The sequence below is a fragment of the Eurytemora carolleeae genome, unplaced genomic scaffold (assembly GCF_000591075.1).
Source record: "Eurytemora carolleeae unplaced genomic scaffold, Eaff_2.0 scaffold1894, whole genome shotgun sequence".
In the NCBI taxonomy this organism is placed as follows: Eukaryota; Metazoa; Arthropoda; class Copepoda; order Calanoida; family Temoridae; genus Eurytemora; species Eurytemora carolleeae.
In genome coordinates, this window is record NW_019397833.1 from 27,007 (window position 1) to 43,204 (window position 16,198).

Sequence of the window (16,198 nt, forward strand, 5' to 3'; positions counted from 1 at the left end):
CTTTGAAGTGTCAACTTAGCTTAAGATTAAATTGAACAAAAAGTTTTAATCTCAGATCTGTGATCATGCAGTCTGTGATCAATAAGTTTTGCTATCATTTTTCGGGGGTACTTTAGGTTAATGTCAAGCAGATCGTTGTGATGGAAGGAGTTATCTTTTCAAGGTGTATATATTTGTTGGTGTATAGCTTTGTTGTCACAGCATGGGAATATCTAGAATATTTACCAGAGGAAAAAAAACTTTGGAGGCTTATTGATGGGAAACCCAAGCAGAAACCTGAAACACATCACGATCAAGAATTCTTTGTGAAACGATGTTATGCAATTTAATGGTGGTTTTATGGAGTTAAGAACAAAAAAGTTAATATTTGAAGTACGAGAATCTAAATATACATTAGAGATTTTATGACTGAACTCAGAGGAATGAACAGAAAAAGACAGTTTTTATTAAATTAAAAAACTGTAATTCAGTATTAAAAAAAAAAGAGAATTCAATTTATGTCCAATTCTTTAAAAGGTTTAAATACCTTTCTTTAAACAAATTATTATGGAGTAGGTATCTATTACAGATATGCGTTTTTACATTGTAAACACCAGTTGTGAAGATTTGAAACTAATCAAAGATCTTAGTTTCTGAAATAGTATATACCCAGGGAGGACATTGATTATGGGTCTTAAATGTAAATCAAAACCAGAAAAATCCTCAAAAGTCCTTCCCACGTTCAAAACTCAATCTCCCCTTTCTCTTGATTGCCCTTGAAGGATTTAAACACACTCTGATGGATCAAGTTTGAGATCATTCTGAAAAGTGTCTTGCTGTGACAACAAAGTTGACTTACTTTCGGGAGAACGATCCTTACAAATAAAAATAAAGATCTGATTGACATCAACTGGTCTGAAAAATAATTCGGTATTGATAAACTGAACTTTAAAAAAGAGTATTAATAAAAGTTTTATAGGAACCCCTATTTTTTGCAAAAATTATTGATCACATATCAAATTTTTCTTATAATATGATTAAACAAACCTATATATTCTCCTGTCATACTTGATATTTGTCTTGTATTTTTAATATTCAAAGGAGTGGCAATAGATATATTTGTGTTAATTATCTCCCCCTCCTCTAGTATCGGATACGAGTATCTGAAATCAAAGTGTTTATTATTTGTTATAAAAATTAAATTAAAGAATAGGCAAAAACTATCATTATTAAAAGAGGAGATCTCTTACAAAATGTATTGGATTCTTGTATATTTTGGAGTAAAAAAATTTCCTTGCGTGAATGAAATTTTGTCAAAAAATCTTTCTTGTAATTGGCTGATTTTCGGTAAAAGTATTGTAAAGTAATAAATTATTTAGTAAAGAACTACTAGCATAATGAAGACAAACAGATAATTATAAAATAATTTTTCACTTTAAGGACTGTAAGCGTAATTTAAAATGACCCTTCATGCAAAGATGGCAATGTCTGATTTGCAACGGTACCCTTTAAACCATAATCTTATCCAAAATGTTAGAATACCGTTCTTTTTCTAATTCGAACCGTGTTCATTCGTATATTCAAAAGAATTTAAAGAAAGATAAATAATGATATATAACTTCTCATCACAAATGGGAAGTGCATTGAAAAGATAAGAATATCAAATTCATGCAACTTTAGTTGTGATACCCATTTTGTGCATCACAAAATTGTATCGGAGTCCTCTAGCGCTTATGAAAGTTTTTTAACGTTGTTAAACTCACACTTTAACTTGAACTTGTTGGGATTCACATTCAGGGGATACAGTGGAATATTCTCTCACAAGATGCAACTGAGAAAAATCAAAACCGGCCATCTGTAATTATAATAATTATTATTATTATAATTATTATTATTATTATTATCATTATTATTATTATCATTATTATTATTATAATTATTTTCAAAATTACCCAAATATGATTGAAAGATGCTCGAAGACGAAGAAAATGAAAAACAAGAAATATAGAAATATCAAAATATTTTCATCTGATATCATTATTATTTTATTTTAACCTGATATTCCTCTGCTGTAAATACAGCTGTGGGATCAGACTGCTGTGCTGAAAATTTGACAGCTATATTCATAAACAGCAAACAGAACGAGGAAATCCATTTTAACATATATACCATTGTTTGGTGATATATTAAAAACTCTCTACAAATATCTTATTTTTTAGAGTGAAAAAAAGAAGGAGCAAGTCCTGATTGGTATACAAGCCATGCACAACTATACCGGTTTTTTACGTAACCAGCTGTGAGGACTGGACTGCTGTGGAAGATTCCTCCCAATGGGGTTGAAAAGCTTACAATTCCCCATTTTTCATACGGGGTTCAGTTATGGGGTTCCTTAAAAGTTGGAAAGACTATAACGCGAAGGCAATCAGTTAGAATTAAATTGTGGACTGGTTTAACCTGGACTGATACAGTTTATGTGACAAACTTTTAAGAGTACGGCATTTACTACAGGCTCTAAGAGAAGTAAAGAGGTATAGCCCCCTTACTGGAAAACTAGGGTAGAGTGACTACAGAAAGACTTTATACGGATTTGGACAGAAAAAAATTTGTCACTTAAGGGAACAACTTACTGCAGACTACACAAACCAATTCAACAAAAATACTATAGGACAAGTGGATGAATAATACAAAAATGCGTAGACTGTAATAGGGGACTTTAAACACATAGTGAATTATTATAAATCAAGAAACTTATTGATACTAAGAAATTGTCAATTGTTAAAAACCGAAAATATTTGGATGTATGTATAATATATGCAGCGCAGGGAGGGCCGAGGGGGCCCTGGGTTCTCGCCCCCCCCCCCTTAATACACATCTGAGTTACACGTCCTAAATATGTATATACGATGAAAACTGTACTGCTTACTAAAGATGGAAATCCTGTAAGGGAAATCTAGAACTCTTGCTTGTCATCCAGGTATAAATAATGTATTTGTAAATTGAAATATTTACGTTCTTTAAAAATTAGAAACCCTAGGGCAACACATTTCTATCAAATTGAATTCTTTTTACTTAAAATATGTCAAACGCAAATGAAGATGGTCATTAAATAGTAATGTTGAACATTTGTTTAAAAGTTTACAAATAAAGTAGAACATTAGTAGATCGTCTTTGACTGTCTGATTTCTGTGAAAAAAACGTTTCGCGGCATTTTCAGCCTGGTTGCGCTTTAATGTTGAAATGAAAACAAACCATTCTTGTTTAGTCGGTCCGATTATACTACAGTTTTACGAAAATGTTTCAATATCAACACTGTGTCAGGGTTTTTTATTAATTCTATGAGATTGGTTTTCACGGAACCAACCATGTTATTATTTTCGAATTAATGCATCACAATGTGTAATATTTACCTCTTTTTCGATTCTAGATGACGAATTATGAAAATGTTGTTAAATTGTTGCAGAATCGATCTTATGGTGGTGTTAAATCAAGGTTAATATCCAATATCTTTTAATTTAAAACTAGTTCAAATCAATTGAAGAGACGTGACAAATATTTTTTTCTATGATACGTGTTACGGATCCGGATCCGTATCAGAGTCAGGATCCGGATCCATCATCACGGATGCGGATCCGCGGATCCGGATCCGCATCAATATGATACGGATCCGAAACACTGGTAGTTTTGTTAGATTTGCATTAAACCTCTCACCTAATTTTATATTGTTTTCCATGCATTTCCCCCTCATATATATATATTTTTTTTATTTTATATTGTTTTCCATGCATTTCCCCCTCATATATATATATTTTTTTTGAAATTTCCCCCTCCCCCCCCCACAATTTTCCTCCAGAAGTTATTTATTTTTGCTCGTAGTGCAACATTTTTTTTAATGGATTAATTCGCTGAATTGGGGAAACAAATGATCTTTAGAGGAAAATACTTAATTTTTGGCTGAAAAGTATCATAAGGGATAATACAAGTTGTCTTTTGTTGTAGAATTTTTCATTTTTCTTTCCACTAAAAATCACAAATTGGGGGAAGGGTATAGTTCTTTAAAGTTTATACCCCTACTCTGTTCTTGAATCATTCTGATGATTAGTGATCGCTTCCAGTGATTGGGATCCGGATCCCGAGGAAGAAATATCAACCACGACCTGGTTGATACTCAAAAGGCAAATTGTGTCATTCAATGAGATATTATTTAAAGCTTCTTAATCTCTGACTGGTTCAAGCTTCAGCATAAGATCAAGCAAATAAGTATAAATATGTGGGAAAATTTTATTTCAGTAAAGCTTGAAGAACCTCTATCCGGATTTGGTTTTTGACACAGATCTAGCTTTTGATCCAGATCCTAATCTAGTTTTGGATCTAGATCCGGATCTAGTATTAGATATAGATCCGGATCTAGTTTTGGATCCAGATCCCGATCTAGTTTTGGCTTAAGATCTAGCTTTCGATCTAGTTTTGTATCTAGATTCGGATCTTGTATTATATCCAGATCCGGACCTGGTTTTGAATTTCAGATCCCTGTTTAGTTTGAATCCCAATCCGGAGCTAGTTTTGGGGTCCCGATCTGGATCAAGTTTTGGAATTCAGATCCGGATCTAGTTTTGGGATCCAGATTCGGATCTAGTTTTTAATCCAAACCCGGATCCTTTTTTCCAGGGCACGGCGGATCCGCATCAATCATAAATGAATCCCAAATACTGATTGCTACTGTAGTGGTTTTATATTTCAGGACTTGTTCACGCCAGACCAAAGTTGCTCTCGATCTCAGTATTCTAAAACATTTAGGCAATCGACAATCAATTAATAAATTTTTAAAAAATCATGATAGAAATTCACCGTTTCATTCGGTGGATATTTTCGAGAGTCACCCCCCCCCCCTTCACACGTGAAGGCTTGTATTCAGTTTTTTATTAAGGAGTATTTTTCTTAAAATATTTGTTAATTTATTTGAGCTTACCATTAAAATCAACAAGTTCAATTGTTTTATTAAGTTTTATTGTGGTTGATTAAGTGAGTAACAAGAGCAAACGAGAATACACAGAGATCACAAGAATATCTACACAAGGAAACCAGCTTTATATTCATTCTCTATCCCCATCCTTTAATCATTTAAAGGGGCTGAAATCGTAATTTCAAGTGACCCTCCATGCAAAGAGGGTAATGCCCGATTTTCTATGGTACCCTTTAAACCTTTGACTTGTCATCGAGTAATTTGGTCATTTGATTTCTCATTATTCTTTCTGGTATATCCGTAATTCATCCTTGTCTGTTGGCTCTTGGGATGTATATTTTTTTTTAATTATCCCCCCCTTGACTCTTTAAAAATTATTTATTCCCCCATGAGTTGGGTTTGTTTTCGCTGAATTGTGAAAAATAATTGATTTTCAGGGGGAAATAAATTTTTTCCCCCAATTCATCAAAAATATTTTTCTCCCCCCCCCCCCCCGGAGTTGGGATTTGATTGTAAAATTATACAGTACACCACTGGTAAGGTTGGCTCTATATCCAATATACAACGTTTCCTTTGATATCCTTTGACAGAAAAATTTGAAGTTTTTTTAATTAAAAAAGGGGATTGGGCCAATTTTTAAAGTTAAAGAACCTTAACTAAGATCGATTTCTTTGTTAAAAAAGTTACTTTTTAAAACATGTGTATTTGGGTATATAAAATTCCACCTCGATCCACAGAGGGTCAATTTTTGCCTCTAATTTGTTTAATTTTTTGCGGATTTTTACGATTTTGACATTTTTGAATTCAGTGTTTCAAGAAAGATTTTATGATTTAGATAAATATTGATAAAAATAATCAGATATTTAATAATGTCTGTGAAGGGTATACCCCTTTTAAAAGGTTTTTGAATTTGTTCAAACCATCACTTGAGATTTCACAGTTTAAGCTACTTCTAAGCTTAATAAATTGCTGAAGTTTGTAACTTTTTTTAAACAATAAACTTTGAACCTTACTTCAACTGAAAGGGACCGTAAGCGTAATTTCAAGTGACCCTCCATGTACAGATCCTAAAAGCCTTTATCTGATCAAACATTTGTAAGATACCGGTGTTTTTCTGACTTGAAAAGCATTCAAGTATGTGAGTTTCTCCAATACTTCTTATAAACAAGAAATGAACAAGTCACTTTCTTAGAGAAACCGCAAATGAAAATAAACAGTTTAAAACTTTGATATCTGATTTATGCTTGTAAATCGGGCATTGTAATCTTTGCATGAGGGGTCACTAGAAATTACGCTTATAGACGATCAAGATGTAAACATGGTACTTCATAATTGATAAAAGAATAAACTATGGTTTTGTGAAGGACTAGTACACTACTCGAACGGGAAATTATTTGTAAAAAATTCAGTGACAAAGGTGAGATTTTTTTACCAATTTAAATTATTAAAAAAAAATCAATCTTATCTGCAGTGACATGAAATAAAATTGACGAATTGAACATAATAATTTTTAATCGCTAAATGAAAAAAGTAGTTTTGCTTTCTGAATATTTGTAAATTACGAACAAAATGCTTTTTTTTGATAAATCGAGACAAATTTTTTTTTTATAAATTCGACCATGCTAACCATTAAAAATGGCTTAAAATGTCAAATAATGGAGGTAAACATAGAAAAGAATTAAATATTGATGGTTATCAATTTTACATTTTTATCTGATTGGTCTGCAGTAAAAAATTGAATCATCCTTGAATTTAAATCATGATTTTATTTTGAATTCTTAGACTTATTAAAGATAAAATAAAATCCTTAATTTAAAAGAGATCTACCGCTTTATTTGAGGATTTGTAATACATGGTTTATAAAGATCAATAATACATGAACACGATCCTCTTCCTCATATTTATCCTTCATAGTTTTTCCTTCTTCCTTCTATAAATATATTTGGTTTGTCTGTCTGTCTGTTTCCAGTAAACGTCAAAACGGCTGAACTGATCAGTGATCGTGCCTTAATGCTTTTTTTTGTGGTAATCCGGAGAAAGTTTATAGAACGTCAAATTTGTTTTCCCCGGAAAAATATGTGGCCATTTTTTAATGTTCGCCATTTTTACTAATTTAATATTTGCTTGAAAAACAAGAGTTTAAAGCTGAATTTTCAAAAAAAAAAAACAGGGAGCACAAAGATTCCTTTAGGCCTAGTATTTAATATTCATCCTTAATTTCTTCGACGGGAATATTTCTTTTTGAAAGTATTAGTAAACATAGTCTCGACAGTGTTTCCGGATTTTTATTAATTTAATTAGTAAAGTCTGTAGATGTCTTCCTGTGAATTGGGACTGAGAAACCAGGGTTCGAATTTAATGAATTAGAGCCGCGGCTCAAGTTTGAGACGCGGCTCAAATATGGTTGGTTCCACCAGGGTTCGAATTTAAGGAATTGGAGAGGTTGCTAAACTACCTAGCACCGGTTAATATCCTGAGTCACCGATTCAAATCCTCCTAAATCTTTAACTTTGAATCGGTTATTCAAGATTTAATCTAGTGCGGTGTTGTAGCTCAGCAACTCAGCTCAAATTTATAAAATATAATCTCTAAAAAGCTTCAAATTTTATAATTTTTATTTAGAAAATAGACTGCTACTCTGTCATCAACGATGTGCACATTATTAGGTAATTTTTACCCTTGATTGATGGAATTGATGTTTATTTTTAAATATTTTTAAATATTATCAGCATACTGTAACATTCAACTAATGGAGATTTCCGGAATACAAACAACGTAATAAGGACGTTTAATTTTTGTTTTGGAATGATAAATTAATTAAGATTATTATGAAATTTTTTTAACCCTGAGTAACCAAAAAAAATTCAGCTAACTTGGTTTACCCGTTTGGCCAGCTACAGCTAACATATATATTGAAGATGGGTGAGATGATGTTTCATACATTTATTTTCCTTGAATTTAGTTGTAAATAACAAGGGTTTAGGTTCTCAATATATGCTAGTTTGTTTTCATACTTCGATTTTCATATCCATGACTTTGGAGTTGGAGAGCTCTTAGTTCTGATCGTCCAAAAACCTTCTTCATGGTTATACAAATGCCCACTAGAAGGTTTGGGTCTGATCGGTTCAGCCGTTTAGTTAGTTAGATCGAGTTCTTAGTTCTGATCGTCCAAAAACCTTCTTCTGGGTTATACAAATGCCCACTATAGAAGGTAGGGTCTGATCGGTTCAGCCGTATAAAGTTTATTAGATTTAAATAAACCAAGAAATCAATTTATGTATGAATAGTCTTGTTAAAGGGACTGCCAGTTTAATTTCAATTGACCTTCCATGCAAAGATGGCAATGTCGGATTTACAACGTTACCTCTGGAGCCTTTATCTGATACAAAATGTAGAATATTCTGACTTCAAAAGGGTTTAACTTTTATTTCGGTGAGTTTCTCCATTGCTTTTTACAGGCTTAAATGCGCAAGTCATTTTTGCAGAGAAACCGCAAATGAAAATACACCGTTTAAAAGAAACACAAACATTAATAACTTATTCATACTTGATCAGACAAAGCTTTTAATAGTACCAATGTGAATCGGACATTTTCATCTCTGCATGTAGGGTCACATAAAGTTACGCTTACGCTTTAAGTTTGTAATTATGTGGTAAAGTAGTTGTTTTTGAATGTACGTGATATTAGTAAATCTTAGTGAAATGTTAGTTAAGAAACAAATGAAATATTTTGATGTCCCATTGGAACATGCATGGAAAGTTCCGGTTTTACAAGAACTTTTAAGTACAAGAATGAATAGTTTATATGTTGAAGGATTCGATGATTACGTAATAACAGAAATGATAAATATGTTATGTAATGAGTAATAATCAATGTTGTCTATTTATTTGTGCATAAATTTGCATATTTTTCTCTATTGTGTTGGAAACCGGTATTTTCAAAAATTTATTTAAACAAATTTAGACTACATGTATTTATATCTTTGTGTGTGAATAAATCTTTATAATCATTAATATTTATTTTTAGAAAACTCTGGTCAATTCCAGCAATACCAAGGTAAAATTAACAAAAAATAATGCATTAAAGTCTTGATAAAAAAATTGAATTTAAAAATTAATTGTTAAAAAATAATGCATTAAACCTAAAAGTTTATATTTTAGCATAGATACATTGAAACATTTCTTTATTATGAGTTTAGGATAATTAAAAAACTAAATCGCATTTATCAAGCTTCCCATATTTTTTAAAAATTGATTTCCAGCCCTACTAATTACTACTAATAATACTAATTAGTATTTAATCACATAACAGTATAATAAATAACGATTTTTTTTAAACAATCCTTTTTTTGTACCTTCATGTGTACCTTTGAAGTATCATATACTTATGTCTTATATCAAAGAAGCCGAATGTTTTGAATTTACAGTTTAAATTTTGTCCCCTTGATTCAACTAGGTTGGACTAGTGGGCCGAATGCTGCAGCAAGAAATTGCTAGCAAGAGGGCGGAGCAAGCTTCAGGAGTTTGTATTTCCGCATTTTGTATTTGCATGAGCTTGTACTTCCGCAAATTGTACTTTCAGGAGTTTGTTAATCCGCGGTTTGTACATTCAGGAGTTTGTAATTCTGTCGTTTTTCAGAAGTTTATCTTGGTACATTGCGTACATTTGCGTACATATAACAATTTGTCCTTAATAATTCATCATTTTTAGGTGGGAAGATCAGGCTATCATAAGAGACTCTGAGCACACAGGGAACAGTCATTTTTTAAGCATTTTCTTAAGATCTGTCATTTTACAAGCATTTTTTTATAAGAATCATTTATCAGTATTTACTTAACCCTATTCCTGCTGGGTGCGCTGGGGGGAATTTGACCCTACTCCTCCAAATTTCATATTCACTGTCCAAATATGACAAATTTGCGAATATAATTATTTTTTTGGCAAAATCCAGTTATATAGTAAAAATGTTTGCAATAAAAATGTCTGGAAAATGATAAAATATACATTTTTGAAAAGCCCTTGGGCATGCCTTTACAAATATACAAAAAAAAAGTTTGCAAATGTGTAATGAAGAAAAACTAAAAATATGCAAATTTCTTTTTTCGGGTTTTATGCAAATAATTTGGAAAAATTTATTTGCAAAACTTGTGCAATCCGTTTCATTATGTCATAGGCTTTCCAAAAAGCTACAAATTATCAAAATATGACAACTTCTGTGTTGCTGGGGACTCATGCGGTTAGTATAAAAGCTCTGTTTAAACCGAAAGGTAATATGGGTAATTTGGAAAAGTCGGAAAATTTCATCAGCCTCAGATCAATACTTTTTGAAATATGTAAGAAAAACTACAGGGGGGTGGGGTCAAGTCGATCCCCCCACCCTGTAGGAATAGTGCTAAGAGCAGTCATTTTCTAAGCATTTTCTTAGAATTTGTCGAGCATTGGGTTGCAAAGATATAGGATAAGAAAGTCAGAGCTTAAGGCAAGGTGAACTTTGTAGAAATATTCATTTACTTGATCCGGATCCATTTTTGTTCAAGACAGATCCGAAACCATTTTTATAAGGAATCATAAGGAAGTGAAATCTGCAAGAGACCCCATTATGGGCCCCCCAGACCGCCCAGGCAGCAGGGTGCACTGCCCTGCCCCTGTACAAGACAGATCCGGATCCTTTTTTGTACAAGACAGATCCGGAACTATTTTTGTACAAGATGGATCCGGATCCTTTTTTGTACAAGACAGATCCGGAACCATTTTTGTACAAGACGGATCCAGATCCTTTTTGTATAAGACAGATCCGGAACAATTTTTGTACAAGATGGATCCGGATCCTTTTTTGTACAAGACAGATCCGGAACCATTTTTGTAGAAGTCAGATCCGGATCCATTTTTGTATAATATTGATCTATAGAGGTCGTAAGATGTCATTAGAAGGTCAAACACTGGATTCGTTTCTTCACCTATATTCCCTGGGTTCCTAGCTTTCGTTTGATATGCATGAAGCCTTTGTTAAAATATTTTTATTCTGGAGGTAATTTATAGGTCATTAGAGGTCGTTACAGGTCATTATAAGGCCAAACACTGGATTCGTTGCTGTTACTTTATTCCCTGGGTTCTTTAGTTTGATATGCATAAAGTCAAAGTTATAACTTATTTTGGAGGTCATTTTAGGCCATTTATAGAGGTCGTTAGATGTCATTAGAAGGTCAAACACTGTTAAAATTTTCTATTTGTAGGGGTCATTAGATGTCATCATAGGTCATTAAAATTCAATTTGATTTGATTTGAGGAATTTTGATTACAAAAAAATTGGAAGATTTAAACAAAAAATGAAGGGAGGGATCCCTCCCCCCCCTCACCAAATAGGACAATCTCCACCATCCCCTTTCATATTTTTTTTTAAGACATGGTTTTAATTTTAATTTTTTTATTTTCATATTTCTATTTGTCATATTATCAATTTTACATTTTTTAAATTTTTCATATCTTATGTAGTTTACATCATTTATTTTCATACTGATTATTTTCACAATTTTGTTTATCATATTTTAAACTTTTCATATTTTTAATTTATCCACTTTTTTTACCCATGTCTTTTTCAAGGTCAGATTCAACACTGGAGGAGTATAATTTGAAAACTGGAAATCTTCGAAAAAGATTCAGGGAAGGAAACATTTCATTTCTTGTTCACTACATTNTTTTTTACCCATGTCTTTTTCAAGGTCAGATTCAACACTGGAGGAGTATAATTTGAAAACTGGAAATCTTCGAAAAAGATTCAGGGAAGGAAACATTTCATTTCTTGTTCACTACATTTCTTGTCCACTACATTTCTTGGCCACTACATTTCTTGTCCACTACATTTCTTGTCCACTACATTTCTTGTCCTCTACATTTCTTGTCCACCACATTTCCTGTCCACTACATTTCTTGTCCACTACATTTCTTTTCCACTACATTTCTTGTCCAGTACATTTCTTGTTCACTACATTTCTTGTCCAGTACATTTCTTGTCCACTACATTTCTTGTTCACTACATTTCTTGTCCAGTACATTTCTTGTCCACTACATTTCTTGTTCACTACATTTCTTGTCCAGTACATTTCTTGTCCACTACATTTCTTGTTCACTACATTTCTTGTCCAGTACATTTCTTGTCCACTACATTTCTTGTTCACTACATTTCTTGTCCAGTACATTTCTTGTCCNTACTCTCTACTCTCTACTCTCTACTCTCTACTCTCTACTCTCTACTCTCTACTCTCTACTCTCTACTCTCTACTCTCTACTCTCTATTCTCTACTCTTTACTCTCTACTCTTTACTCTAGAAGATCTACTGCTCCGAATAATAATATTAGAGTATTCTCCACTTCGTTGTATAGAGCACTGGGAAATCAAGTCAGTATCTTCATTTTTTTATTCATTAATTGTTAAAAAAGATTTTTATAAATATCAATGATGAATTAAATTTTCCTTCCATACTACATGTCGTTTTGCTAAAACAGAGAAGGAGGCTATTTGTTAACTATTTTAGTAAAAAAACCTTGCTTAATTGCAGGGGTGTATATTTTCCCGAAAAAAATCATTTTTCTTCTCACAGAAGTGATTTTTGCTTGCGTTGAGGGTCAACATTTGATCAAGGTTTTAACCGCTGAAATGGGGGAAATAACATCAATACATTTTTAGGTTAAAAGTAATAAAAAGAATGAAAAAAGTTTCTTCATTTTTTCCCGCATATCATCTACATCATCAACCCCCCCCCCCCTGAGGGGTTTTTCTGAACAATATACACCCATGCTAGATCATGTTTTTGATGTAGTTGTTGTTAAAAACTGAAACCATGTGAAAGTTTGCACCGTATGCCGTCAGTGTATGTTAATTATAAATTGTCATCCTTTTTAAACTGAATTAGTTATTTTGCGTAATTTACTAAAAATACAAAATTCTTTGAAGTATTTTGTTTATATTTGTTTTTCTTCGTGGAGAACTATTTCTGTTTTATTATAAGGTCAAAAAAGCGATAAAAACAATAGAATTTTCTATAGTTATTTTTTTATGGTGGAAATATTTTAATAATGTCTTAGATCCCAGAAATTTTTGATTGAAAGGAATAATTTGGACGTGTTCTTACCGATTAACCGTTTTTTAAAATCCTCTAATAATCTTTTCAAAAGTTTACGGCTTAGCCAAAGGTTCAACGCAAATAATTAACAGGTGTTCCATTTTGACCCTCGAAAATGAAAAGTGCCATCTCAAATACCATCAGGGCTAATATAGTTAACGTTTGTGAAATCATTTTTTCCTATTCCCCTCCACCCCTCCTTCTGAAATTTTTTTTACCAGAAATCATAAAAAATTCTTTTTTTTAGGATTTTTTAGCTGAATTGGGTAAATAAATTTTTAGGGGAAAATAATTGAATTTTTTTTATTAAAATCATAAAAAATGGAAACATTTGTCTATTTTTTATTCCCCCCCCCTCAAAAAATATATACAACCCTGATATTTTTTCTATAAGTCACTTGGAAAGTTTGCAGAAGCCCTCTGAAGTTTAAAGATTTTTAACAAAATTGCGATTTAAGCACAGTACTTTTTTATCTCGATTTAAATAAAACTCGATACTTTTTCATTAACCTTCAGTCGTTCTCCAAATAATTTCAGTCAAAAATCCGATTATATAAATGGATATTTTGCAGTGCTTAGGATCCATTTAATTTTGATGCAGATCCGGATCCTGCATCCGCACTGGAAAAAAATGGATCCGGATCCAGGTTATTTCTTTAAATTTACTTAATTTTTTATTCAATGCAGAATTTTCATTTTTTTGTAATATTTTTTCGCTTGTTTCAGAAATTAGGAAAATTTTATAATCTCTCTTTTTTATTAGTTCAGATTCGGGTTTTGAGAATAAACATTTTTTTTGCAGTATTTTGCCCCTTGGATCCGGATTCAGGAAGCCAAATCCTTGCGGATCCAACGGATCCGGATCCGGATCCTTAGCACTGCTATTTAGATTGGGTTTGATAAACTTCGGCATTTTAACTTTGGAATATTTTTTTGAAAATGATTTTTGATCTTTAGGAGATCCATGTTCGGATCTGATACTTCCGATGTATCTATTATGAACAGCATCATTTTGGTTCAAGGTAAGATTTTTCACCTTTTAAAACTTAAAAAAAAAAATATTTAAAAAAATAATTATTTCTTATATTTAGGTGGCAAGGGAAGTGTACGGTTGTATAGTCTTCAGAGAGTAAAAAGTATAAGATTTTTGTTTCTTTAAGTTTTTTTTGTTAACTTTTATTGATCTGATCTTTTTTAGGGTGGTTACAGTGGGTGACATGGAAACGCCTCAACACGGAAATGCCTCAAAAAACTGACTCATAAAACTAATTTAATGTCGTCTTCTCACATTAAAAAAAATATTTTAACAATTATTATACCATTAATTTAGGGTAAGTTAGGTTGCGCCGCAGGCTACGGAGGGGGCCGAGCGCTGCGGCTAGGATGGGCTAGGGGGCCGAGCGCTGCGACTAGGACAGGCTAGTGGGCCGTGCGCTGAGGCTAGAATAGGCTAGGAGGCCGAGCGCTGCGGCCATGGCTGTGAAAATCGTTAGAATATAGTCTTTTTAATTTTAAGTCGAGAGAAGACGACATTAAATTAGTTTTATGATTCTGTTTTTTTGAGGCATTTCCGTGTTGAGGCGTTTTATGTCACCGTTACAGTGGTAAGAGATCATATCAATACAATGATGACGACTTTTATTATTAACAAGCTTCATTCGAAATACAAGTTTACAAGTAATCATTGACAGCGTCTCTTTTAACTTAATGTTTATGTGTATCCATCCATACAACATAATATAAATATTTTTCTGTTTAGGGTGGTTAGAGTGGTAAGTGATTATATCAATACAATGATGACGACTTTTATTTAAGTTTTTATTATTAACAAGCTTCATTCGAAATACAAGTTTACAAGTAATCATTGACAGCGTCTCTTTTAGCTTAATCTTTATGTGTATCCATACAACATAATAAATCAAAATTAAAATCGAAAGTTTTCTTCATTGCATTGATATAATCGCCTACAACTGTTGTTTCCTCTTAATTTGTAGATATTTTTTTTCAATAGTAGTTTTTTTCTTTCTCTTTGTTAATATCTGAGAACTTTTAATTTCTTATATTTAGGTGGCAAGGGAAGTGTACGGTTGTATAGTCTTCAGAGAGTAAAAAGTATGAGATTTTTGTTTCTTTAGGTTTTTTGTTAACTTTTGTTGATTTTATTCTTTTAGGGTGGTTAGAGTGGTAAGAGATTATATCAATACAATTATGACGACTTTTATTTAAGTTTTTATTATTAACAAGCTTCTTTCGAAGTACAAGTTTACAAGTAATCATTGATAGCGTCTCTTTTAACTTAATGTTGATTTTATCTTTTTTAGGGTGGTTAGAGTGGTAAGAGATTATATCAATACAATGATGACGACTTTTATTTAAGTTTTTATTATTAACAAGCTTCATTCGAAGTACAAGTTTACAAGTAATCATTGACAGCGTCTCTTTTAACTTAATGTTTATGTGTATCCATCCATACAACATAATATAAATCAAAATTGAAATTGAAATTTTTCTTCATTGCATTGATATAATCGCCTACAACTGTTAATTTGTAGATATTTTTTTTTCTATAGTCGTTGTTTTCTTTCTCTTTGTTAATATCTGAGAACTTTTAATAAAAGGTATAACCACATTTTTGCTTTTTTTTGTTAAATACCGATATCAATAAAATAATGACATCATTTAGTCAAATTGTAAGGAATAAACAACATAAAAAGTGAGAAAAAAAAATAATTTTTCTCAAAAAAATTGCTTCAGTTGGTACAAAAACAAAAAATTGTTAATGGGGTAAAAAATACCTTTAAAAGTTTTTCAAATTTCAAATGAGAATCATTAGATTTAATTTTTTTTTAGTTTAGTTTTGAACTCTTTTTAATTTTTAGAAGATGTTACAAGGGTTGAATATTCAGAATCGGAGGGATTTCTTACCAATGTGGAGGTAATTTATACATAAAGTAGTAATCTTTGTTTTTTGTGTGGATGTCGGATGATAACTCAAACACCCATGGACTGATTTGCCTCAAATTTGATTGGGGAACTTGGGAGAAGCACGGGACGGTTCTTTGCTTTTTTTAAGGTTCTAAGTTAGTTGGGGTCACTTTTTAGGGAAAAAAAACTTAAACCGTAATTTACGGCCAAGCG

The 16,198-nt window shown here is 32.0% G+C and overlaps 2 protein-coding genes and 1 long non-coding RNA gene across 3 annotated transcripts; 2 read left to right on the plus strand and 1 right to left on the minus strand.

The window, feature by feature from the left end:
* Window positions 1-984: 984 nt before the first annotated feature.
* Window positions 985-2,172, minus strand: LOC111716048 (uncharacterized). Its single transcript, XM_023491461.1, has 3 exons — window positions 2,035-2,172; window positions 1,743-1,834; window positions 985-1,142 (listed from the first exon to the last, which is right to left on the minus strand). The coding sequence occupies exons 1-3, from the start codon at window positions 2,149-2,151 to the stop codon at window positions 995-997; spliced, it is 357 nt and encodes a 118-aa protein (XP_023347229.1). The 5' UTR covers window positions 2,152-2,172; the 3' UTR covers window positions 985-994.
* A 1,231-nt stretch (window positions 2,173-3,403) lies between these two features.
* On the plus strand, window positions 3,404-9,678 carry LOC111716047 (uncharacterized; the record flags this gene model as incomplete). Its single annotated transcript, XM_023491459.1, is given in 7 exon segments — window positions 3,404-3,468; window positions 4,718-4,773; window positions 5,000-5,053; window positions 6,304-6,356; window positions 7,562-7,605; window positions 8,967-8,996; window positions 9,651-9,678. Coding segments are annotated over 7 exon segments (330 nt in total), but the record flags the coding sequence as incomplete, so codon positions are not given.
* A 2,567-nt stretch (window positions 9,679-12,245) lies between these two features.
* On the plus strand, window positions 12,246-15,992 carry LOC111716046 (uncharacterized). The gene is made up of 4 exons (XR_002768399.1): window positions 12,246-12,336; window positions 14,018-14,082; window positions 14,152-14,196; window positions 15,940-15,992. It is a non-coding gene; the product is annotated as an uncharacterized LOC111716046 (long non-coding RNA).
* The last annotated feature ends 206 nt before the right edge of the window (window positions 15,993-16,198 follow it).